Raw genomic sequence first — 25,067 nt, 5'->3', positions numbered from 1 at the left:
TACTTTGATGTGAAAGAAACTGATGATGACATCTTTGTAGAAAAGACGTATAAAATGTGAAGACTTGGCTGCCCAAAGCAAAGCGCATGTTGGCAACGCATCCAAGTCGTAGTATTTGTCAGGATGAACCATCCCTGCAATGTAAGCTTTTAATCCAGGCTGAATGAACTCTCTCCTTAACAAATAAACCACAATAATCAAACTGTAATCTTCACCTGTGTGTTATGCCCTGTAGGTCCAAAATTTAATTCACAAAATGGTGACTGACATTTACAGACTTTGGGCTGAATTCTCAGGCACACGAAGACCCATTTATGTTGTGGTGTAAGCACTCTTGCTTCCAGTGAGTTGTCCCGGTATGTTATGGAATTTTGCTTACCAAATTAATTCATCAGCATCGACGTCTTTACCTTCGTATTGGCTGCTGCAAACCATCCTGTGAGGGAATCAGGTGACTTATTTGCACCCTACTTTTGTTACTTAGTTACAACAATGTGCCTTATTATTTCCATGCCGTTTCCTTAGGTATACCTCTTCCATCCTCACCACAAAAAACAAAGAACATCTACAGGTATCTATTTTTATTTATGTGTACAGAATCTACAGTAAATTCCTACGAATTATCAGTGCTAGCTTCTTCCTGTAAGTGAGACTTTGGGATATTTTTAACCTCACTCATCTTATTTACAAATATTTTCTGATTTTCAGATACATCAAACCCAGCGAAAGGACACCACCTCATGCCAGTCAGCTGACCTTGTTCTTGCTATCATATTGCGCTACAGCTTTTTGGTAGCTTCCCATTCAGTACCAAATTTTACTTGAGAGAAAAGATATCTAGGAGAAGTGTCCCTGCCGTAAAGTTTATTTATTCAGTAGCGAAGTTTTGGCTTCAAAACTCTGAGTCTCAATTGAAAGATTCAAATCGGGATTATTGCTGCAGTGCACTGTCGGTGCTGCAGCTTGGTGTCAGTTGCTGCACAAGATTACATGTCCCATGATGTATTGCTCCTGCTTTTTCAGAAAAATCCTGGAGGAGAATACAAGAAAAAGTGCCATAACTGCATGTTTTTATAAGCATGTCAGAGGCATTTCTGAGTAAAAATAATGATGTTTAAGGTTAAAAAAAAAATTAGTTTTAGCTAAATATTAAAAACATTTTTGTTTCTATTCCCTTACTGAGTGAACAACATTCTTGGGAACAATTTCTGAAGAAAGAAAATTTGTGAGTGTTGATTTGTTGGTTCAGCTGCTTCTGGTATAGATTTTATTCCCACTCCTGTTTTCTTTGAAATCCAAGGCACTTCTGTGTACTGCTTGCTGCCTGTTTCCAAGTCTGTTTCCATGATGTTTCCGTCTGATAATGGTTTCTTCAGATGTCCAGCAGTTCTAACTACCCACTGTGTCTGCATCAAAAGTGTCGATGTCTGGCCAAGATTTAATTTTCGGCTAGTTTATTTTTACATGGAAATGAAAGAACTTTCTAAAAAATATTTTCCAGTGACAGATGTGAGATTGCACCACGTATCACTGCAAGAGGTCTGAGGTGGAACAAAGGAAGTCTGATCTCTTAATAATACCTCTTGGCCAAAAATATACAGCTTTTTGGTTCCTACTGGCTGACACTCTGAGAGTGGGGACAGTGCAATAGTGGCTATGCTTATGAAAAGTCTAAAAATGAGTGTACCTATGGAAATACAGGATTTCTAGTTCCACTTTGCCAAAAGAGTGCATATGTAAGGGTGATCTAATGACGTTTGTGCCTCTGTTAGCATGTATAAATCTTGCAAGAACAGCTACACGCACCCAATATGCCACTCAGGCAATATAATTTATCCCCTGTTGCTTCATGGAGGAGTTGGGGTGGATGGGAGAAGTTCTAGCACAGCTGTCTGTGGGCTTCTCTGCATTACATTGTGTTTCCTTTTGACGATTATATTGATATGGTACACGGAGGCTCTAGATATGGATTTAGGCCTTGTTACTTGGACACTATGTGTTTGGAAAGGAAAGGTGGCAACTTTTCCAATGAACTTACAGTCTTACTTTATATGTGTCAAAGAAGGAGGTTTGGAGTTGTTTTGGAGACAGCACCCAGATATCTGGGAATTGATCTCTTGGGCTGATGTACAATATAAGGATGTCCTATCACTTCCTTCCCTGACAGTCAAGGCTGGCAGGGAGACCGGTTAGTTGGTTTCCATGCAATATAATTGACGTGACATGATTATCCTGTTTATTGCCTTCCAGCACAAACATGGGCATCACGTGGCAGCAATTCCATATGACACCTTGTAGGTTCACCTGGGCTGGTCCTCTTCTCCTGAAGTGGGTTCAAGTTTACCTTGTTTGTCACTCTTTGCTACATATCTGGGTATCAGTACCCTCTGAAATGAGTGACCTAGAAAATTTATAAAATCTCTCTCGGTAGAGCTAACTCTCTTAGAGCTGGAGCAGTTTTCCTAATATTTGTCTCCTTTGCTTATTTCCCTCTGGCCACACAGACCCACAGATCATTGTCCTCTTTGTATCAATCATTTGGACATTACAGAACTGACTATTACCATGTTATTTGACAGTCTTCGTTGTTGTTGAATTAGCAAACTCAATTCTTTCAGCTCTTTCTCATATGCCAGGCTGTCTAAGTCAATCCTCTTCAATCTGGACATGTTTAATTTTAGTAGCTGGTAACATTTAAAGCCTTTTATGGTGGAGGGAGTAAGAAAGTGGAAGAGAACTGCAACATGGAAGATGCTGAGCATCCATTTGTTCCTGTCCAGGGCTGGGAGTGTATGCAAAGAGATCTCAGTGCTAAATCTCATCACCTGCACTTACGTTCAACATTATGTATTTGGATCTGGTTCAAAATCTATCTGAATCTGTGTTGTTTGTGTAAGTTATCAGATAAGTTCTGCAACATTATAGTTCTGGGGCATAGTTTGTTATTCTTCATGCAGTGGCCTGGCTGTAGTTGCTTGTTTTCAGATTCAAATATCTTTGTCTCTATCTGCATTCTTGTCTTGGGCTATGTTGAGACTGAGGCCTCGCTGGTTGCTAACTGAGCTGGTGTTACATGTGGATCATCAGGTTGTGGGACTTTGTTTTTGCTCTTATTAAGGGTGAACAGCCTTGCTAAAGACTGGACTAACTTCTCCAGTTGGCTATAGGTCTGTTGTGTTCAGAGAGGATGAAGGACTGAACAGAGATCCCACCACAGCTCTATCTAGATACAAGATTATGTCACAAGTTTAGTGCTTCTTTGATACTCCGAAAATATCGAATGCCTGTCTTCTAAATCAGGATTCATAGCTAGTATATACAACAAAGAGATATCCCAGACCATAAATGAACAAATTCTCTAAAACACACATGTATCAGTAGTCCATAACTGACAGATACAGTTGCTGAAGGAACAGATATTCTCACTCTTACCTGCTTCTCTGGCACCATCTAAGGAAGTAACTATGTAAAGTTAATATTATCTTTTTCAAATGTTAAAAATCAATGGAAGAATTGTAGAAAATATTGTAGGGGAGAGAGCTAAAGAAATTATTTTATCACCTCCCTTACCAATAAATTGTTATCTACAGGTACATTGCACATATTCTGCATTTTAAAATTGCAGTAATAAGTCTAAAAATATCCTAATAATACTTACAAGAATTATAGACATCTGCATTTGCAATGTTAAAGTCATTTCTTCCCTGCTATGGACAGTAAGGGGGAAACTATCAAATGCATGCTGAAAAACTGGAAGATGTTTCATGTTCAGACAGTATCAGAAGACTTGAAAGATAAATCATACGTAACCTGATTGCACAAATTGCTTTAAGCAACACCTATTCATTGCCACATGGGTTACACCACAAGTTTAAAGAAACTGTGGAATGAGAACCAAGAGACTGGTAGAGAAAGAATAACATAATTACTGATAAGGCACTCTCTTCTTGTGGGTCATGTGGAAATATTAATAACATTAGTTATTTTTTGTATAATGTTTTTAATCATGGGATGTCAAAGCAGATTACAAAAGAGGAAAGGATCATTATCACTATTTTATTGATGGAGAAATGCAGATAGAGAAGCAAGATAAATTTAAATGGAAGCAATTTAAATTTGCTTAAGACTTAGCAGCCTGGAGCAGAGCTGGGACTGGAGCCAACATGTCATGAGACCTTTTCCAGCAGGTTACCCACTTGATCATGCTGCCTCTCAGCATGTATCCCACAGTACCAAACTGCCTGTTATTACATCCAAATCTGACCTGTTACTGTGATTACAAAACAAGTTCTTAGAGCTGGAGACATTAGAAACAGCTGTAGTTGCCCAGCAGACAAAAGAAATGTCCGTTGTCTAAAGGTAAGTGCAAACAGTGTACAGCAGTGAAGGACAGCAGTTTTGCTCCAAATGGGAGGGCTGGAAAGGGTGAATGACAGTGTAGAGAGAGCGAGTCCCACCACTCTTCACTGTATTTTCAGGGTCTCAGTTTATTACCACAGGTTCATGAGATATCAACTCTTTTATGCACTTAGGAGCAGATGCCCAGCACTGCTCCCTGCTAAAAAAACCATCATCTTCTTAGCAGTATCAGAGAGAATCCTAACCACCAAATACTCTACGTACATCAGGTTAGCACACAAAAGGAAAGTGAGTTGCACAGACACACAAGTAGCCAACCTGCCTGTCAACCAAAAACTTTGGCAATCCCCAAGAGACAACTCGTCAACACCCTGCAGCAGTGCCCGGCATAGCTGTGCTCACCTGGCTGGGAGGCTGTTTGCCCCAGCTTGGGGCTGGGGGCGGTTCCTGGGAGCCCACCCCAAAGCAGGCCCCGTGTATTATGAAGATTTAATGCCATACAATGCTAACTATGCAACCTTGTGTTACATTAACACCTTTCTCAGAAGTTTGTTCACTATCAAGGCTCAGAGTTTAAATCAGTAAGATAAAAGTGCATTGCTATTTTTACTAATTTGTTGATGGTGAAGGGATGTGATCGCATGTTGGGTGAGACAGTTGGCTCATTACATGGACTGGGCTACAGCTGTGTGGGGGCAGCAGACCAGAGGGGGAAGATCCTTCATACCCAGACACTCTTTAGCTTTTCTGTTCCCCTCTCAAGAGCAAAGGACAAAGTTAGACCCTTGTCTAAATGCTCAAAGAGTTAAATAAGTATTTTACCCTTTAAAAAGGTTCTCTTAAAGCGTAAACCTTTTTCTTCTCCATTATAGAAATCTGTTGATTCGCAACAAACAAGGACATACCAATAATGGGTTTTGTTAAGTAAAATTAGCTCTGCATATTTTTTTCTTACCAGTTGTCTTTATTGCAGTAGCTTTTCTGAATCTCCATTAATGACCAGAGCTCTCACCTGCAGGAGGGAAAAAATAGTAATGAGAGCTATTGAATAAGGACCTGTAAGAAAAGTAATAGAAATAATATCTACTTTTTGCAGCTTGCTGTCTATATAGTGCTATAAGGCTATGCTCTAAGATATTTATAGTAATTTGTTAGTTACAATATATCTTTTCAAATACAGTTAGTCAAACTGACTGCTATGTAAGCCTGTCCTTGCCCACCGCTTCCCCTGAGGCTGTCCGGACCAAAACCATCAAGAACTGCAAAGATCCAGTGTGGAATGAAACATTTTGCTTCAGGATCCAGAGCCAAGTAAAAGTAAGATGTGGAGTGCATTTGTTTTTCTTTTGGGGCAGAGATTTCATTATGTGATCAATATGTAGAGTACCATAAAAATATATATGTGTGAGGGACTACAAGGATATGGGTAAGGGGATGTGGAGTAGCATGCAGCAGCAAAATTAAATTTTATTTTCTGGTATATAAAAGATAGCCAAGGTATTTCACAACTATTCATATAATGTTCTATCACTTTTCACTTTTTCTTTTTTTTTTAAATCACTGCTTTTCAAGAGTAAATGTGAGAGTTTCAGAGTAAATTGAACAGCATAAAAGACATGTATGAACTAAGTAGTAGAAGCATCATAGTGCTGTACTTTTTTACTATTCCTTTGGAACGACCTGTAATTAAAAAAAAATCACAAAACAACAGTTAAAGTTTGCAAAAGAAGACCAGCTGAGCTTTTACCATGATGATAAATGTTAGAGCTTAAGAAGATTTGCAAGTCCCACTATCCACTCCCTCCAAAAGACAGCAGCAACATCAGAGTCTAGGAGTCCACAAAAATCAGTGATAGGCCAAGCAAGCCAAGCTTACTTCACACCTGGGGCAATCAAACTCTGCTTTACAACTTGCACCCTTCATTTCCTAGTGCTGGTGGCAGAGCAGGACAAAAGCATTTCTGCCAAATGCCAAATCAGCAGGTCAGTCCCCTGGCTCTCTTGAGCATCGATAAACTCCTCCAAAAGAGCACTCAGAATAGCTCAAAGTGTTGCTCCACCACAGGGTGTCCAGTGAAAAATCCCTCTTGCCTTTGTCTGCAGAAGTTGCTCATGATACAAGTTCTCAGGCTTCCTTCCACAGAGTTAGATGGTACTTGTCCTGTTTGGTATGGCTTTTGGCTTTAACACATCTGCCCATCTGTGGCCTACATCCAGTGCTTTCCTTGCACACCTAAAAAAATTCCAACTTCTTTCAAAATAGCAGTGAGGCACAATTTCACTGAGCCCTGCAGGTTTATCAGGGAGGTGAAAGGCAAGGGACAAACATTGCAGCATGGGAACAAACACCCACTGATCTGCAACTCTTGCACCAGAACACCTGCTACTTGCAATGGTTCACAGCTAACACGTCTTTCAAAACTGCAATACCACGCGTAGCAGCTGAAAAAAATATCTTGGCCACAGCAAGTTGCTTGAACTAGTCCTTCACGGAGTAGTATTTGGGAAGACCTTATGTTTACTTTGCAGTAAGTTTGCAGCAGGAGACAAGACACGTGGCATTAGCCCCAATAATTTTCAGTGTGTGGCAACAGTAGTGTGGCGGTGGTCACTGTGGCTTCAGTGTGGGCTGCACAAAATGTGTCCTGGGGATTTGGGACAACCAAAGTGCTCTGGCATGTCTGTCACTGCTGCCTTGCTGCTGTCTGGGCTCAACAGACTAAGTTAAGGCTCTCACAGGTTTCTCTGCATACACTACAATTGCTCTGCTCATTACCCTCTGAGCAGAGCCAGAGTCTGCTGGTCTGGTTATTTTCTCCCCGCCTGTCTTGTGTATCATTGAGGTATTCATCTTCCTAAATCATGGGAGCCAGAGCTCAGTAAAATCATACAATACACTGTCACTGTGGGAGAGAAAAACTTATATGGGTATGTCAGGCTGGTTCTCCTCAGGAATGGGAGTGTTTACTGGAAGGCATCTGTTTTGATGAACGTCTGACAAAGCACAGTCGATGAGGAAGGGCTTCCTGGTCTGGCACTGTGGGCAGCGCTCCCCCGGCTCCAGGAGGGCCACCCTGCCTGGAGCTGGTGGCACGCAGCCCTGTTGAAGGCTGGCTCTGCTTGGTGCCTGGCTCCCAGCGATGCTGCCCTCATATCCTCTGTCAGGAGCGGTGAACTGCCCAGAGGACCCTGGCTGCTTCCCACACAGCATCCCAGTGGTGCAGCCGGAGACCTCCCTTAGCCAGCCAGCACCCTGTGCATGCCCCTCCTGGCTAGCTGGGAGTAACTGAGGGACTTCAAGTCAGTCAGTCAGTAAGAAAATAAGTTAGCCATTTCAGCCAAATAAGGACAGTCTGTTGCAGTATCACAGCTAGGAAAACTGATCTGCTTTTCAGCGTAAGCCTGCCTTCTACAAACTGCAAACTACTGCTTTTAAGCATATCCCCTCCATCACCTTCCATAATCCTTTACAGGCTGTTTATGGCTGGCCTGTAAACCAAGTTGCTGTGGCTGCTTCTCTCTGCCTCTTGTCCGTATGTTTCTCTTAGCAAGCATGCCGGGCAGGAACCCACCGCTGACTCTATCAGCCCCAAACAGAATTGTTTTTCTGTCTGAAGCACAGTGTGATGCATTTATGTATATGGCCTTAAAGGGCAGCAGCCATTCTGTCTTCTGACAGCAAACTGCAAACTCAGGTTCACTACAGCTTGCCATCTCTCACTTGCTGGTTTCTTACAGAAGTGATAGATGTCAGAATTGAATACTTGGATTCTGGATCATCTTCCTTTCAGTAGATTTGTATATTCAATCACTTATCAGATTTAGTTATGGACCTTCCTCTGATTCATTATGAACTTTCAAGGCAACAAAGCTCATGTGCTCACTCTTTTTTGTGCATGTGTTTGTGTGTGAGACCATGTGCCTATCTGTGTGTCTTTAATAAGCATTGAACCTCAGCAAGTTTCAGTTAAATCTGATGGATAAGTAAGAAGCTCTGAGATAAGAGGTCCCTGTAATTTACATGAAAATGAGCTGCTGAATATATGGAGAGAGGCCTGAATTATTTCCCCGCTGAGAAAACAGCCGCTAATGTTAATTTGCTCAGCACTCTGGGAGGCACCTCTGAGCCAGCCCATGTGCAGCTACCAACCAAGTGCAGCAGGGGCTGTTACCCCTCCTGTCCTTCCAAACAGGCAGGTGACAGAGGAAGGAGAGGAGGAGATTTGCACAGTGGGAGGAAGGAAGAGGACATTGAAAGGTATAGGATATAATCTAATGGAAATAGGCCTTTGTTCTGCTGTTTTCTGTGCATTTTGTCACCAATTTAACAAAAACATATCAATTTCTGTAGATTCCATGGTAATTATCTCCATTTGATCTGTTTAATAATTTACAGGATATAATTATGCAACTATGCAGTAGTTATATGGCACTTCCTTAACGTATTTTAATCACTGCTTATATCCAAGGATTTTTTTTTTCCCCACCAATAGCAATAAAGTCCTGACCACTAGATGGTTTCCTACAATTCAGGGAAAAGTGGTGACCTCAAATCAAATTAGAGGTCAAATATGTTTTTCAATATGGGAGCTACATATTCAATGATTCTACTAGCCTTTGTCACTATGTTAGGTTCAGAATATCTTTCTTCAGCTGTGTGTGGATGAAAAGGTTGTGCATGTTCTCTCACTTCTCCCCATCCTTTCTCTGTCTTCCTTAACATGCTGAACACATCATCTTATGCCTCTGTAAGATCTCAAAATAGAGATGTTCCTAATCCTGTACCTCTGTTCACAGAATATTATTGAGCTGAAAGTCTATGATGAAAATGTAATCACTAAAGATGACCTCCTCTTCACTGTCCTCTTTGATGTTGCTAAAATCCAGCTTGGAGAAACTGTTCGCTTGACTTTTCAGCTAAATCCAAAGGTGAGGAATAAAACTGCCTTGGCCACAGGAGGGAAATACATTTTTGGTGTTACCTCCTAAATAACTTCTTGTAAAGCAACTGTAGGTGGGGGGGTTATTTCCTATTGGTTTGCCCTTCATGTATCCTGTAAAATACCTTCGAAACCTTGTTCAGCAAAGTGGACAAGGTTTACCGCCCTACCTTGGACATAATCCTGAAGGTTTTTACTAGCTCCTCAAACCTCAGACACCAGAGGTCCCTTTTTTTTTCCCTCTTTCTTGACTCTGTTGCTCCAATAGGTTTTGTTGGAGATAAAAGACTTCATTACTGCTGCACAAAGTTTCTCTGTTAGAATTTCTTTTCCTGGGACCAGCACTTGTGAGTTTGGGCATCCTCTGGCACAGATGCTGGAGTATTCACTTAAAAACTGATACCCTGCCCTGTAATTCTTTTGTGTATACCTGAATATAACACTCCTCCATGCTGAGGTGCTAAAACCCTTTGATGGCCAATTACTGTAACTGTCTCATTACTTCAGTGTGCCTGAGTGCATACACGATGACTTCAACATGGGATCTGGATGTCTGATTTAGATACTTTTATAGATCTGCTGTTTCACTGACTTTTCTTATAGGGTTTGTATTGGTATTCAGCTCTATGGTGATATCGGCAGGCAGTCTGTATTATCTTGTCTGGTGACTGGTCCATGTTTTGTCTGTGTTATAGGAGTCCTTTTGATCAGAAAAATGGCGAATGCCCTCTGCTCTCCAGCAGTATCAGTCTTCTGATAACGTTACCCAGAAAAAACAAGGCTTTAGACAGTTTTAGGCCAACAGTTACTGCAAGCTTAGGACTGGGGATTGCCTATGTGACCATTTTACTCTGCCTCACCACCGAATGGACAAGTGCAGTCAGCCCGGGGACTGGTGGTTAACGAAGGAGGGAAAATATTTTCCAAAATCAGTCTAACTCGATTGCTTTCACTCATCTGAGCGTACCCTAGAGCAGGAGGGAAATTTGATTTTAAGAGCTGTTTCAGGAGCCAGAATAATCATTGACAACAATAGCTAGTGAGAAAGAAAATGAACTCAAATGCTTATAGTGAATTAATCTTTTACAGACACAAGAGATGCTGGAGGTTGAGTTTGCATCGGAGAGCATGTGAGTAAAACCCATACGGGACCAAAGGACTGTCCTTTGCAAAAGCAAGCAGTCAAACACCTGCTAGAATTTAGTATAATATAGTTTAAATGCTCAACATCACAGCAACAGCTGGTGCTTATCAAGTTAGTTGCATATTGGCTAAAACACTGTGTTCCTTATCTATCAAGAATCATCCTGGATACTAATGTACCCCATTATTTGCTGGAAGAGGGAGAAGGATAATAAGAACTGCAGCCACTCTGCTTATTACTACTATTGTTTACCATTATCATTAAAAAAATAAGGAAGACACATTTCAGATGTCTCCCAGAACTAAAAATCAGTGACATTTGAGACTATGCTGGACAAGGCAACCTTTAAGGAAAGTGTTATTCCTTGGTGTTCATTTAAGGATGTATTTAGGTTATATTAGTTGTGACTGATTGCATTTTTTTTCCTCTCTTTCAGTCCAGTCCCTCCTGAAAAGCTTGTCACTAATGGTGTATTAGTGGTAATTTTAACCTATTTCTCTTCTATGTTCGTTTTCATGCTAGTGATGGGAGTGGTGAATCTGGCAGGTGCCCCAACACCTCACTGCAGGCAGGGCTGAAGGGGAGGGAGATGGGGGGTCGGATACTGGCTGCCATCCTGTTGTGCTGCTCCGTGTGGGAGGATGTATTAGGAAAGAGTGAACACAGTCATTGGGGATACCTGTCCACCACCACCAGCTGATAGCAAGCCTCTTGATGAAGCCTGAAGCGCTCTTTCATTGACTTACTGCCTCTGTGTCATTCCCTCTGGGGACTTCTCTTGGGACCCCCTCATGGCCATCCTGTTTTCCCCACCTCCATAGGATGATATGATATTGGAAGTTGCTTTCTCGACTGCCCCTAACTCACTATTTAGAAGAGGTAGCACTTGGCTGTCCAACTTCACCAAAGCAGGGCTGCAAGGACAGTCCTGTGATTTGGCCGACCCATCAGTCTGCCCTCGGGACGCCTCAGCACACTCCCATTCCCTCCCCTGTTATTTCCCCTCCCTTCCCAGCCCCGTCCCCGTGGATGTACCATAGCCCCACAGCCATTTTTCTTTCAGCTGAAACCTGGCACATCTTCAGAGTGCCAAGGTCTTTCTCTTATCAGCCTAACAAACACAGGGTGGACATTTTTCCAGACCCCAGGGACCCAGGTGACCAGAGACAGGTAGCAATGAAGTGACTCGGATATGGCATATTTTGTATACTGAATTCTCTCATCGTTCCTCCCTGCTACAGTCTCGTGAAATTTCCTCCTTGGAAGTCCTGGTGGACAACACACCAATGAAGAAAGAACCTTCAGGTTAGACTTTAAACGAGAAACAAAAAATCTTATTTTACAGTAAACTGAAAATTTCTCAATTTTTTGTCATTTTCTTATTCGGTAATTTTCCTACTTTGTTCTTACGATTAGAGCACAGGAACTGGATGGTTAGGAGTATATACAGGATCATAGATCCAACAACTATAGCGTGTCTATGCTAACTAACTATAAAAACTGAACTTTGAAATTAGAGTGAATGATTAGAGTGATAACGAATCTTATTAGTGCCGTAAAATAGCAGTAAATATATATTTCTATCTCAATAATTTACATTTTGCCCAATTTGGCTATATGTGTGAGTTTTTAAAACAGCTACTGCTGTTTTATAAGCTCTTAGTTTTCTTTTTTTTTTCTTTTTTTTTTTCTTTTTTTTTTCCTTCTTCTTCCTGTAATGTTCCTTGGTTGGATAAATAGAGTCTGGGAGCTTTTAAGCATTGTTGAATGCTTAAACATGACAACTTGTGAATGACCATTCAATGTTCTATTTCTGAGATCATAGTCATTAACTCCTCTGTATGCTTTTCATCTTTTTTTTTTAGAAAAAGACTTCTTGTTTTCAGTGAAGGGATCCTACGAAGAGAGCCAGACTCTGTCGCTGCGCTCTTCCCAACAACCTGCAGAGCCCCTGGACTTCCATTACATCAAGTACAGTCTGTCAGAGCTGCACATGGCTCTAGCAGAGAAGAAGCCTCATTTCTGCTTGGTATGTGATCATTAGCTTGAGTAAGCACAGTCAACTCATGATTTTCCATACTTGACTGAGGCAAATGGAAAGGATTTGTGTTTTTAATTAAAAGCCATCTTTTGTGATCTGCTTTGGAAGAGCACTGTACCCCCTAAGACACCTAAATATTAGATGCCAATTTGGAAACTGCTGGACAGTGACCCCATTTGAAAAAATAAGTTGGTGACAGTGCTTTTTTGTGGTGTATACATTAAATATTTTTCTACATTATAATTTATTTTTCAGTGTACCTCAGGTGAAGAGAAAAAAGACTGCCATGCATCCCTCACTATTCCTCTGGATTCACTTCCATTCAAGGAGAAAGTAACAGTAGCAAAGGTGATTGATACCAACTTTTTAGAATAAATGTGAAGCTATGGACCAAAGATCAATGGGCATGAGTTAATTAGATCAGTGTGAAGTAGGGGTTTAGATATACAACTGCTAGTGCCCTTACATTCCTAACAGAGAGGGTTATGGACCTGTACATTTTCATGTGAACCGAGTAGAATGGAAAACCACAGCCAAACGTTTGACAGAGGGATTTCTGTGACCAGCTGGGGGACTAATGCAGGTCAGAGCAAATGTAAACCATGAGGCAAGACGGGGCATACTGGCAGAGCTGGTGCTGGTTTTTACTGTATACTGCTCTTTGTATCTTTAGTATAAAACAATTTAAAGAAAATAAAGTGGACTTGGAGCAGTTTTAAAAATGGGATGGATTTTCTGATTGTTATGGCTTTCTGGCTCCAACAGGGCTCTTAGAAAAAGTGAAGGGCTTCAAAGCTGACTGAAAGGAAAGGAAAGGACGTAAAATCATCTCCAGTGCTTATATTGTGTTTTTTTCCTAGGATGAAACAATCAATTTACATGTGAAGTCAAATGACTGGTAAGAAATTCTGTCTTTGGGTTTTGTGGTTGTGAAAAAAAGATGCTGCACAGCTTTTTTGCCTTCTTACCTTTTTCTGTAACTAAAGGAGAAAGTATTTAGTCAATGATTATACTTACCCCTATTTACCCTGTGTTAGTTATCCAGGTCCAGAAGGCAAAAGTTGTTAACTGTGCTGGGTGAAATTTCCTGTTACACTACTATGCAGGAGTTCAGTTTGGATGGGGAGAATAATCTTTTCTGGCTGCAAAATCCATGGAGCTACGAGTTTAGAAAAATATGTGTTTATACCTCACTTTCCTTACTTGTAAAGAATCCAGAGTATTTGTATTTATAAAACCTGGAAGTCTTCAGGCAACAAATCCTAAATATTCCACTGTTTATAGTATCTGTATATGGATTGCAGTATTTATGTTAGACACTTCTTGAAAATCAGTGTAGCAATAAACAATATTTCTGTTTTTTTCTGTAAGATTTTACAACTTTTTAACATTCTCAGCCTTTTCTCTACCTTGTCTATACTATCTATGATGTGCTTTTGTGGGGCCACAACTGTGGCTTGTAAGCATGGGTCCAGACATTAATTGTAAGTGATCATGTACATCCTATTTAACCCTGGACTTTGTTTGAGGTCAAGAAACTTAGATGTTCGCTTGGAGTTTGATCTGTGTATGGAGGAGAAAAATTTCCTACCGAAACGGAGGAAGATTGTGGCTTCTGCTCTGAAAAGAGCACTTCATTTAGAGCGAGACCTACAAGACCATGAGGTATGGGGAACACCATAGGGACTGAACAGTGCTGTGTAACAGGAATGTGTTATGCTTGTAGCCATTCGCATATTGTTCCTTAACCAGCCCTGATGTATTCAGTGTCCCATGTAAAGCATCGAGAAATGTTTAGATGAAACGATGTGAGAGCATGAGTAGTATCAAACCCACTTGCTACATGTTTGCTCAGAAAACAGAATGCCATAAATCAGCATTTTTTCCCTACCTTATTTCTTTTTCATCTGTGAATTATAGACCTGGATAGTCCTACTCTCTTAGCTAAGCATTCAATCACCTAGGCCCCATAAGGTATTTTATATTATCAGATTTTGGAGGGGGAAAACCTAACAATTAAAATGATACATAACACTGACTGATGAGAATGTTTTCTATCACAGACTCTCTCCTCTGGTGCTCATCATCTCAGCTGTATTTTCACTCTAACAGCACAAAGACATTCAACATTTTTCTCTCATCTGTCTCACTGAGTTAGGGTTTGTATTTGTTCATGTCCATGCTGGCATGGGGATGGTTGGTGCTTTAGGGAGCGAACATGGTCTGTGATCAGGCACTTCAGAAATGAAGAAGTTTTCATTTTGAGAGGTTTTTTTTCACCCATGCTTTTCCCTTTTCCCTTATTCCCTTAATATGACCAAAGGCATTTTAAACATTATATGACAGAGTGGCTTTGGATGCTATAAATGACGTCCCTGCTCACAAACTGATCACATCAGTATATTGTTTCTTATTAGCGCACTAGTTTCAGTGGAAAAAAGCAGTTTCTTAAGTATAAGAATTTTTTAGGGTAAATACTTCTAAGTACTAATTTCAGATTTTCCAGCAAGAGAATGTTTTCTCATAGTCAGGTAAACCCAAATCAGAATACTTTGCTTTGACCTGAAATGCTTGATTTGAAGCAGGTCACTGCTGAGTATTTCCTTGATGCAATTGCCTGGAAATGTGTATGGGAAATGTCATTTGGCTCCTCTTCTCTCAGCAGGTTTCTTGGAGGAATTTGTCTTCCTGTAACACAATTTAGATTTCCATGTAATTAGGCTTTGTGGTTCATCACTGCAATTATATACTCTAGGTACTTTATAGGAAATGTAATCTAATCATTATACTTGACTGACAAGAGAGGATGAGCTCTGCTTGTTCTCAAAATAGAGCTCTCATGAGATGATGTTCCGCTAAGGAAAATGCAGTCTAATACTGAAATGCCTTGAAACAACAGGTTTTGAGCTGTTTTGGTAAGCCAGCATGTAACAATTTAGAATCAAAATTGATTGATTTTGATCAAAAAAGTAAAAATTAGCTAATTAACAAATCTTTTTTTTTTTTTTTTTTCTGCGCAAAATACCAGGTTTTCATCTTTTTCTCCCCTGCTTGAGGAAATGCTGGAATGTTGGAATCTCTTGTGGGACAGAAATGCTGCATTTCACTCAGCTCTGATGACATGTGCTGGTAAACCAAGTTGTTGCTTACCACTGCTGTGTTGATGTTTAAACAGGTACCAGTTGTAGCAGTCATGACAACAGGAGGTGGCACCCGGGCACTGACTTCTCTGTTAGGCAACCTGTTGGGTCTTCAGAAGCTGGATCTCTTAGATGCTATTTCATACATCACTGGGTCATCTGGTTCAACATGGTAAGGAGATCCTGAACAATGACACCATTCGTCACGTCCATAGTCTGCTGTGTGAGAGATTTATTCTCTTCGTTTTGGTAAAGGAAGGTGTACTACTTCAGTCTCAAGCTTTTTTATTGCTGCATTGGGAACACATTGCCTGAGCCAGCGTATGGCCTAGGCACTGCTTACGGGTAACAACATTTTCCTTGACCCTTTGTTTCATCTATAGGATCTTTCCTAGTGAGTGACCCTGGTGCAAATCCCAGCCTTGTGCATAAATCTACATAGCATGGAGGGGCTTTTTGCAAGTTCTCAGGTTTCACTAGTGATTTGGGGGGGTCCTCTAAATCAAAAAATCTTTTCTCTTCAATAATAAACTGAGCCCAAAAGATGTTTTTAATGAACCTCAGCTAGTTCATTTGATGTGGTCCTTAAATCCAAGTCTAAAAAGTGAAAGTGTCTCAAGCATATGACAACGTACTTCCTTTCTTTTCCCCAGGACCTTGTCACATTTGTATCAGAGCGCTGACTGGTCACGCAAGGATCTGTCCGGACCAATTGGTGAAGTCCGTAGACATATGACCAAGTGCAAGCTAAGCTGCTTTTCCCTGGAGAGCCTGAAGTACTATGACAAGGAGCTAAAACTGCGGAAGCAAGAGGGATACCAGATCTCTAGCATTGATTTTTGGGGACTTCTGCTGGAAAAAGCATTAAGTGATGGGGTAGCGTGTCTATGTTTTCCCTAACAGCTACTGAATGCTGTTGTATGGAAAATGAAGCCCCAGGGACAGATGCTAGCCTGAGACCATGCCAGCATTATCCAGCAGATGATTTCTGCTGATTAACAAAGGGGATTTGTCCCCACATATCTCTCAACGCATAATTAGCAGCCTAAGGGGTATTCTGTAGAGCAGAAAACCTATGTCTCCTTCTACCAGTATGAGTATCTGAGCACCTAACAGCAGAGTCCTGCTCTTGGTTTCTTTTGCTCTGTTCCTCCTTGTGAGAACTTAAATAATCCATATAAAGCGGATGCATTTACTCGGAAGAACGAGAGAGCATTGCACCACAAAGTGTCCTACAGCTCACCTGTAATTAAATAAGCTTATGTGGATGTGTAAATGTTTAGATCACTCCTTGGTTAAAAAAAAGTCTGGACACAAAATGAGTGGAGAGAATAAGAAAGTGAAGATGGAAGCAGTTATTTATTTTGCTGTAATCTTGCAAGCCCATACACCATGCCAAGAAGGTCCCTTAGTTTTGCTCTTTCTCTGTTTCTGGTCAATTCACAGAAAAACAACCACAAACTCTCAGATGAGCGACAGGCATTGAGTCAGGGTCAGAATCCCCTACCTATCTACATGATACTCAACATCAAAGAAGACTACAGCCTTTCAGAGTTCAAAGGTGATGGCAAAACTGAGCTGTATCTGGACTCAGTTGGTGTACAAATGACCTGCATTATCAGTTACTGCATGTCCTGCAACCCCTTGCACTGCTGAACCATAGCATTCATAAACAGTTCCTTTTCCTCCTTAACTTCCTCTTCCTCTTCCATTTCTAGACTTTGTGCCTAGGCTCTAGGAGGAACCCATTTTCTATGGGGCAGGAGAAATCTGGGGGAGGTGCTTAAGGACAGCCAAGGTACTCACAAGTCAAAGCCTTAGCTCCACATGTGGCATAACTTAGGCTGACCCCTTTTGGTATAAACTTCACTTATGTCCTATCTGGAGATGCTCGTTGGAAAGTTCTGAGTGAACAAGTTCAGGAAACATTACTGAGTGAGCGGCTGAAACCAGTTGAATGATAACTCCTTACCCTGAGGAAGGCCAGTCTGTGATCACCCTGCTGATAGGGTTTGTCCTGCAGCTGCTTCCTTGTCATTTCAGAGCCCTTCCTGCAGGGAGGTAGGGTTAGGATTGAGATTTAAACGTTCATTTTGTGCCTCTGCAGAATGGGTGGAGTTCACCCCTTATGAGGTCGGGTTCTTAAAATACGGTGCCTTCATTCGTGCAGAGGATTTTGGCAGCGAGTTCTTCATGGGTCGCCTGATGAAGAAGCTCCCCGAATCCCGCATCTGTTTCATGAAAGGTGATGTGCTCCATTGTGAAAATTTGAATTACAGAAAGATGTACTTTATTTTTAATACAATACAGAGCCTGTGTATTGCAACCAGTGCCCTGCAACATGCAGGACTGAAGCAAAGTGTACAACATGTTGTTCTCACCTCTGGCTGAATTCCTTAGACACTGGAGATGGACAAAAAAATACTTAGAAGAAATTTCAAATAACACTATTCACTGTTGATTTTGTCTTGAATGGTGACTCTCATGCCTGAAGTTTCAGGGCTGCTTAAAGAGGTTAGGTTTGTTCTGAACTGATCAGCAGCAGAGTTCCACATGGAAAACATTTGTATTTTGAAACTGGAATCTTAAAACCAAATTTGTCTATGAACGGCATGATTTTATAACAAAAAGCAATGTTGTTACTGAGTTTATTATAAAATATGGCAATTTTAAGTAGTTTTCTGAACTGTTACTGATATTTTTGCAAGTTTAATAGTATTCTAAATCCTTTGTAACTCTGCTAGCCTGATTAAATCAGTGAGTTTGGTCATCCTTATTTCAGTAAAGTGCATAGCTCCCAGTAATGCATGAAAGACAGCTTTGCAGTTTTTATGCAATTCTCTTTTTAATTTTGTGTAATGCTAGAACTCTCTACCACACCCCTTTGTACACTGGTTCTCTGGGGTGAAGTTGTCTGCAGAAGAGTCCATCTGCTCTTAAACCCTGAACAACAGATGTGTTACATGTAAATAAGCACGACACACAACAGGACACCAAGGATACCGGTAAGAAAGGGTTTACTTATGAACTGAAAAATCCATACAACCAGCAACACCATGTGGTATTCCTTATCTGGTGTGCAGAGAAGTCATGCACCTCAATGCATGGTGCAGGAGGAGTCCAGAGTCACAGTGACACAATCATGAAAAAATAGATGGGCATGAGGAACAGAAGATTGTGCTTTGCCACACAGACACTAAATCTCAGAGCTTTAATGGCTATGCTTAGAGCTTTTAGTGATGTCATGACTTAAGAAAAGAGGTGGCTGAGAGAAAAGACTCAGAAGATAACACACGATCCAAGAGTATAAATAGGTCTGAAAAGGGGAGGACGAATTCATGGAAGGTAGTCCCACTGGTGGCTCTGAAACACAGTAGTTTAGATGCAGCCACCAGCACTAGAAGTACCAAATGCAGAACCTTGAGATGCTGGAGAGTACACTGGAGAAGAGATCCCTTCATACTTTGCATTTTCTTGTATTCTTCCATTAAGTACTCTGTGCTGACCGCCAGAGGTAGGAGGTAGGTTACAGAGCTAGGTGGGACTACAGAGCCTTCTTCTGAGAACGTTGTGCCTCCGTTGCAGTTTTCGCAATGACAGTGGTGTACTGTTTCGTACCCGAGGTGGCAAGGTAACAAGCACACCCAACACATCCAGTCCAGGCTGAGCTCTGTGTTCTCAACCTCAGCACCTGAATTAGACTGGTGACCCCACAGCCATAGGTAGTATCTTTAGGAAGAGTAGAGTGGAGAGTTAAAGCAATGTTGCCATCTAGTGATACATGTAATGCCCTCTTGGGTTGCGATTAAAATGTACTATTAGTTACAGCGTGATAGTTTAAGGATAAAAGCAAGGTGTCGTTTGCAGGGAGAGGTAAGGCCTTTTGTAAGAGCAATGGCTAGAGCTGGAAAGATTGCATGAGCTTATAGGGATACAAGACCCTCAGGTTTCCAGAAGAAAGGCTGGGGTGCATGAAAGCTTGTCTGCTATTTTCAACTCTGTCAGCCTAGTAAAAGATACCGTCTCTCCTCATAGTTCTTATTTCAGCAAATATAGTTATCATGAAAATTCAGTGCAAGAGGTTGGGAAAACATTGCTATGTAATTATGACCAAGTTCTGGGGGGACAACAGTGTTTGGAAGATATTAAAATGCACGAGCAGTGTGTAACTCCTGGGGCCTGGGGAGCCGGAATAGTTATGGAGTGAGAAGGCACCAAGTGAAAACAGGAGAAATGACAGGAGTTGCCTTCTCACAGCAGGCCTGGACAGAAGCTTCTCTAGCTGCAGGGAGATGAAGTTGTGTTGATGGAAACTGGCCAGTAATTATCTGCAAATGAACTCTGGTTGCCGGCTAAGTATAGAGCCAGAAAGTCCCTATCTGATTTCTTAATTATGTAATTCTAATGTTTCTCAAGCGAGCCCCATTCTTATGGGGACTTCGTGTGAAGCAGAAGACCCTGGGCTTCTTGTCCCACTCCGCAAACAAGCCAGGTTTAAAAGGGAATTGTATTTCTGTTACTCATTTATGGAATGCATAATTATCGTATTGTACAATTCAAATTACTGCATCCTTTGGGATGTATGGCTTTTGCAAAGCTTTCACTGGTAGAGATTTTCAAGGCAAAGCTCAGCACTGCCTTCTCTGGCAGAGTTCCTCTCAGGTCCTGAGGCAGAGCTGTGGAAGAAGAAATACTTTTCAAGATCCAAGAGGCTTTTGGAGATTTCTGCACTGAGGAGACATTTTCAGATGTTCTTTTAAGTGGAAGGGCAAAAGTGGAAGAAGGACTACGGGGATGAGAATAACAAGGAGATGGAGAGGAGTCTCACTCAAAAGAACTTGTGGCAAGAGAAATCTTACAAGGGACAGTGAAGTTGTCTTGTTTTAGAGGACTACTCTGCAGACTATTCCAAATTGTGCTGTAACCACTTGAATCTTGGCTGTTCAGGAGCAGCCTCCAAACCTTTAACTGAGTATACGGTTGTATAGGACATACTTTGTAGACCACACCCTTATTTTATGGGAAATGGTATGGTTTTACTCTCTGATGACAGTTGCTTATAGGACAGAAAATGTTGGTTTGCAGTGTATCGGCAATAGCTGTATGTGACAATGAATTACAGTGGCTGAAGGCCTGGCATGATGTTTAAAACTATTTAGGTTCCTCTTTGAGGACAGAATGTGAGTTGCCGCAAAAGAACTTCATACAGTTTTTGGTGAGAGTTTGGAAACCTTGAGGCTTTCTGATACCCCTTGCAAAGCTGAAAGGTTATTTTTTTTTAAAGGGATATTTTCCATTAAAATGTTTCCAAAGCAGTTTCCCTGTCCTTTACCATTGCACAGGCCTGTGGAGCAATGTCTTTTCCTACAACCTCTTGGATGCCTGGCATTCTTCGGATCCTACAGAAAGGTGCTCACTGAGGTGTACCCAACACAGGACTGTTGATGTTGGTTGGTTATGTTTCTGGTTTTACTTTACCTGTTGTCTTATGAATCTTTAAATGAATGTTACATTCAGATGCATATAGTGTGAAATCTTTGTGAAGGCTTTTTATAATCTTAAAACTGAGGCCAATGTTGCAGTGCTTTTTTTTTCCCCCTGAAGAGTCATGTTGCCAGCGATATCTAATTAGGTTTCCTCTCTGAATTCATTCATAGCAACTTTATTTCCATTAGTCTCCCTTGGACTGAATTTATGCAAGTGATGATTTGCCACCAAATATAAAACTACCGAAGTTTTTTAGCAGATCATCTTTGCCAGGGGCCTTTCAGTGAACCTACATGTTGTAACAAACATCTCAGTGCTGTGCTCTCTGTCTCTCTTGGCAGATGGTACTTTTCATATGTTGTTGTTGAAGACTTGGATATATCAATTATGTGGAACTCCATTTCAATTTTCTTTGATCTTGTTGTAAACCTGTGCTCTCCTTAGAGGTGTTGGCTGTCCTTCCTGTGTTCAAATGTGGTTAGCAAGTTTAGTTTATGGGCTTTTCATCACTTTCTCCATGTAAGTGTTGCAGAACCCTGAATTCAAGAAATGCTTGTGATGATAGAAAGTCATTGGCCCTCTTTCCCAACCTCATGAGGTGCCATTTAGCACAACCCTTTTTCTCTGCTGTTTTCTGCATGTCTAAGTCTCCTGACAGCAATTTTTTTTTTTCAAAGACAGTTTGGACTAATTTTGAAAGAAAATGGTCCAGATTCTCAGCCTACCTTGACCTTCACACAGGGAATCCACCTATGACTTCTATCAAGCAGTAGATCACTTTTTCCAGCTTTAGGAAGTTTGTTGCCACTCTGAGTTTGTTTTTCATAGCATATGCTTTACTGAAGATTGATTTTCTTCTTGTCCCTACTTTGATATTAATTTGATTGTATGTTGCCATGTCTTATTAGGATCTTCTTTCCTCTAGCTAATATTAGATGCCTTTTGGTATTTTAAGTATTGCAAAGAACTGTATCAAAACAACAACTTGCTCATCTCCTCTACCCTTCAGAAGGAGACAAGCCTTCCCCATCAGCCAGGAGCCATGAGATGGAGACTTACTTTGTCACTCCTGAATGTGGCATCATGGGCATCATTCGGCAGGTCCTGACTGAGCGGGTGATGGTTTCAAAGTTCTACAACTTCCTGAAGGGGTTCCAGGTGCACAATGAATACCTTCAGAGCAAAAGCTTCTGTATATGGAAAGGTAAATGTCCCTGAATGTTAATTTTTATCTGCTTAGATGGTTGATGTTTTTATCAGTGAAGAGAAGGCAGAGGATGAACAGGCTTTATTCTTCACTTTGGAAACAAAAATTTCAAGATAACTAGTTAAATTTCATCCAGTCAAATAAGCTCCAAGAAGTCCCTTGATTCCAGGGAAGGGCAACTGCTGCTTATCGGGGACAGAAAAAGAGCAGCATGAGAAGTGAAGAAGCACTGCCTTTTTACCTTGGACAGGTCTTTCTTTCCTGTGTCAAGGCAGAACTTCCACAGTGTGGCAGGGTCTTGGAAAGCAAAAGTAATAGGGAGACAAGAGGTATTTTTTCCTCCTGTATTAGCCAAACAACAGGTATATTACTTCTTCAGTGAATCACTCAATCATAACAAATATTTCCTTTTAGATACTGTACTAGAGAATTTCCCCACCCAGCTGACAGAAACAGCAGAGTTCTTGTGCCTGGCAGACACGGCAGGATACATCGATATCAGCTACCCACCGCTCATGAGGCCGGAGAGGAAAGTGGATGTTGTCCTACACTTGAACTATTCTTCTGGATCACAGACATCGGTGCAATGACCACTCTACTTTTTTTTTGATAACGACTGCTGTCTTTTAGCCCTTTTAGCTCTCTTTAACTCCTAAGGAGTCAGAATAATTTATGTAGAAGAAACTGATTCAGGGAGAAAAGGATTCTTGGTGTACAGCTCCCATTTTGTGGATGCCTAGGTCTCTCAGTCATGCTGGTATACCATGGCAAACCCCCTAAGGAGAACAGAAGTAGTATCAGTTTTCTAAATCTTTTATTTTAATTAACCCTCTGATAGGTAAATGCTATCTCCTAGACCTGTGTGCTCCTGGGATCTCAGTATGGCTATTGAGGCTACACTCCATATTGAGTGTTTCCCTGGAACTAGTACCACCACTGAGGAACTCGTTTCGTTTGTCTTGTGATATCCATCTAAAGAGATCCACACGCAGTTGAATTAGAAGCAATTTGTCCAGTTGTCTTCAGAACAGTAACTGGGTTTTTTTTTGTTCTAAATTGTGCAGAATTGTACTTTGATGCCATATCTGCTGTTTGAAATACCAGCTAATAACCTGGTCTATAATTCCTGTTTCTAGATATGGATAAGACAGAAGTTCTTGAAGACTAAAATTTTCATACGCACCAACCAGATTCAGGAACAAAAATCCTGTTTTCAAAAATTACTTACACACTCGAAAGATTAAATTAACATTTCAGTCAAGGTGATGTTTGCTCCCAGATGCCTACATTACTTTTCACAAACATCTTAAGGCATCTAAGACAGTTAGAGGCTTTTAAATATTTCATGCCAAGGCAACAAAATGTTCGTACCTTTGTGAATCCGTATTTAAAAACCGTACCATTTCAGATTCCTGTCCATTCTGCTAATTTCAGGATTTTCTCCAGTAAGGGGCATGTTTCTGTGTCCTAAGCAGCTAGGCCACCCTTGTCCGCAGCCATGAACATCTTATCTTGCAGATAAAGGCTGAGGAGGAGGAGGAGGTAGGACAATAATCAGAAGTGCAAGTTGGAGGCTGGGTCTTGAACTGTTGTTCTGTTAATAACTAGTACTTAATGTCTCACGCAAGAGACAAAGGCCAGAAGAAATACTGACAGTGAACGCTGCTCTCAGATCTTTGTGAAGGGCCTTTGATGGATGCGTTGTGCATTAGGAAAAGTTGGGAGGGTGGCAGAATTTCTGACCTTTTCTTTTTTTCTGTCTGAATGCAGCCTTTGGAAGAAGCCTCCAAATACTTCCTAAAGCAGGGAATCCCATTTCCCAAAATCCACCTGAGTGAAGAAGAAAAGAAAAATCTAAAGGAGTGCTACATCTTTGAAGACAGAGAGATCCCAGAGGCGCCGACAGTGGTGTTTTTCCCGCTGGTGAATGACACCTTCAGAAAATACAAAGAGCCTGGTAAGCCGTGGCACAGAGACGGTCCTCCCACCAGCTCGCCACCCTTTGGCTGTGTCGGGATGGAAGACATGGTCTAGCGTGGACCCCTCCCTCCCCTGCTGTGGCTCCCATGGGAGAGAAATGCGGGTGTCCACGTAGCAAGGAGCAACGTTGTGCCCTATTTGGAAAGTGGGACGTGGGACCACATCTATACCCCATCGATGACCTTTCTTTATTTGTCAGGTGTGGAGCGCAGCCCTGCTGAGATGGCACAGGGCAACGTGGACGTTTCCAGCATTTTTTCCCCGTACTGCTTAAACAGCTTTACCTACACAGAGGAGGAGTTTGACAAGCTGGTAGAACTGACCAGCTACAACATTCAGAACAACAAACATCTGATCCTTCAGGCTTTGAATTCAGCCATAGAGCAGAAACAACAGCACAAAAAATAAACGCCGTCCTGAGTTTCAGAAAGATACCCGTATCGTTTTTTTTTCCCCTGCAGAAGAATCAAGACCTGTTTGTGAATGAGCATGATGGACTTGGGAAAGTACAGACTTGTATCAGCCTGTGGTTCCTCTCCACCACGTGGCGATCCTAGATAAACTGATTGAACAAAATAATGATTACTCTCGTGCTTTATTTATGTTGGATTTCACTGCTGGTGAACATTTTTTTCATGTACATACATGTATATGCAGTAAATCAAACGTTAGGAAATATGGGGCTTATTGACGAGTTTTTTAAATGCATGAATGTGTGACAGCAATACACATTCCTTCAAAATTCACTACACTAGTAGAAGTTATGTGT

The 25,067-nt window shown here is 41.2% G+C and overlaps 1 protein-coding gene across 1 annotated transcript in view; it reads left to right on the top strand.

The window, feature by feature from the left end:
- Positions 1-24,763, top strand: part of LOC127017412 (cytosolic phospholipase A2 epsilon-like) — a 35,975-nt gene extending 11,212 nt beyond the window's left edge. The window contains exons 3-20 of the mRNA XM_050898452.1: positions 5,540-5,676; positions 9,157-9,288; positions 10,389-10,429; positions 10,880-10,922; positions 11,685-11,748; positions 12,309-12,472; positions 12,740-12,832; positions 13,345-13,382; positions 14,014-14,149; positions 15,660-15,796; positions 16,278-16,500; positions 17,071-17,185; positions 17,732-17,869; positions 20,967-21,074; positions 22,121-22,315; positions 22,733-22,899; positions 24,089-24,275; positions 24,498-24,763. Of these exons, the coding sequence (XP_050754409.1) occupies positions 5,540-5,676; positions 9,157-9,288; positions 10,389-10,429; positions 10,880-10,922; positions 11,685-11,748; positions 12,309-12,472; positions 12,740-12,832; positions 13,345-13,382; positions 14,014-14,149; positions 15,660-15,796; positions 16,278-16,500; positions 17,071-17,185; positions 17,732-17,869; positions 20,967-21,074; positions 22,121-22,315; positions 22,733-22,899; positions 24,089-24,275; positions 24,498-24,706 (2,327 nt within the window). The 3' untranslated portion in view covers positions 24,707-24,763. The remainder of the gene's footprint in view (positions 1-5,539; positions 5,677-9,156; positions 9,289-10,388; positions 10,430-10,879; positions 10,923-11,684; positions 11,749-12,308; positions 12,473-12,739; positions 12,833-13,344; positions 13,383-14,013; positions 14,150-15,659; positions 15,797-16,277; positions 16,501-17,070; positions 17,186-17,731; positions 17,870-20,966; positions 21,075-22,120; positions 22,316-22,732; positions 22,900-24,088; positions 24,276-24,497) is intronic.
- Positions 24,764-25,067: the final 304 nt, after the last annotated feature.

The sequence above is a fragment of the Gymnogyps californianus genome, chromosome 5, assembly GCF_018139145.2.
Source record: "Gymnogyps californianus isolate 813 chromosome 5, ASM1813914v2, whole genome shotgun sequence".
NCBI lineage: Eukaryota > Metazoa > Chordata > Aves > Accipitriformes > Cathartidae > Gymnogyps > Gymnogyps californianus.
This window is presented reverse-complemented; position numbering and strand designations above follow the sequence as displayed.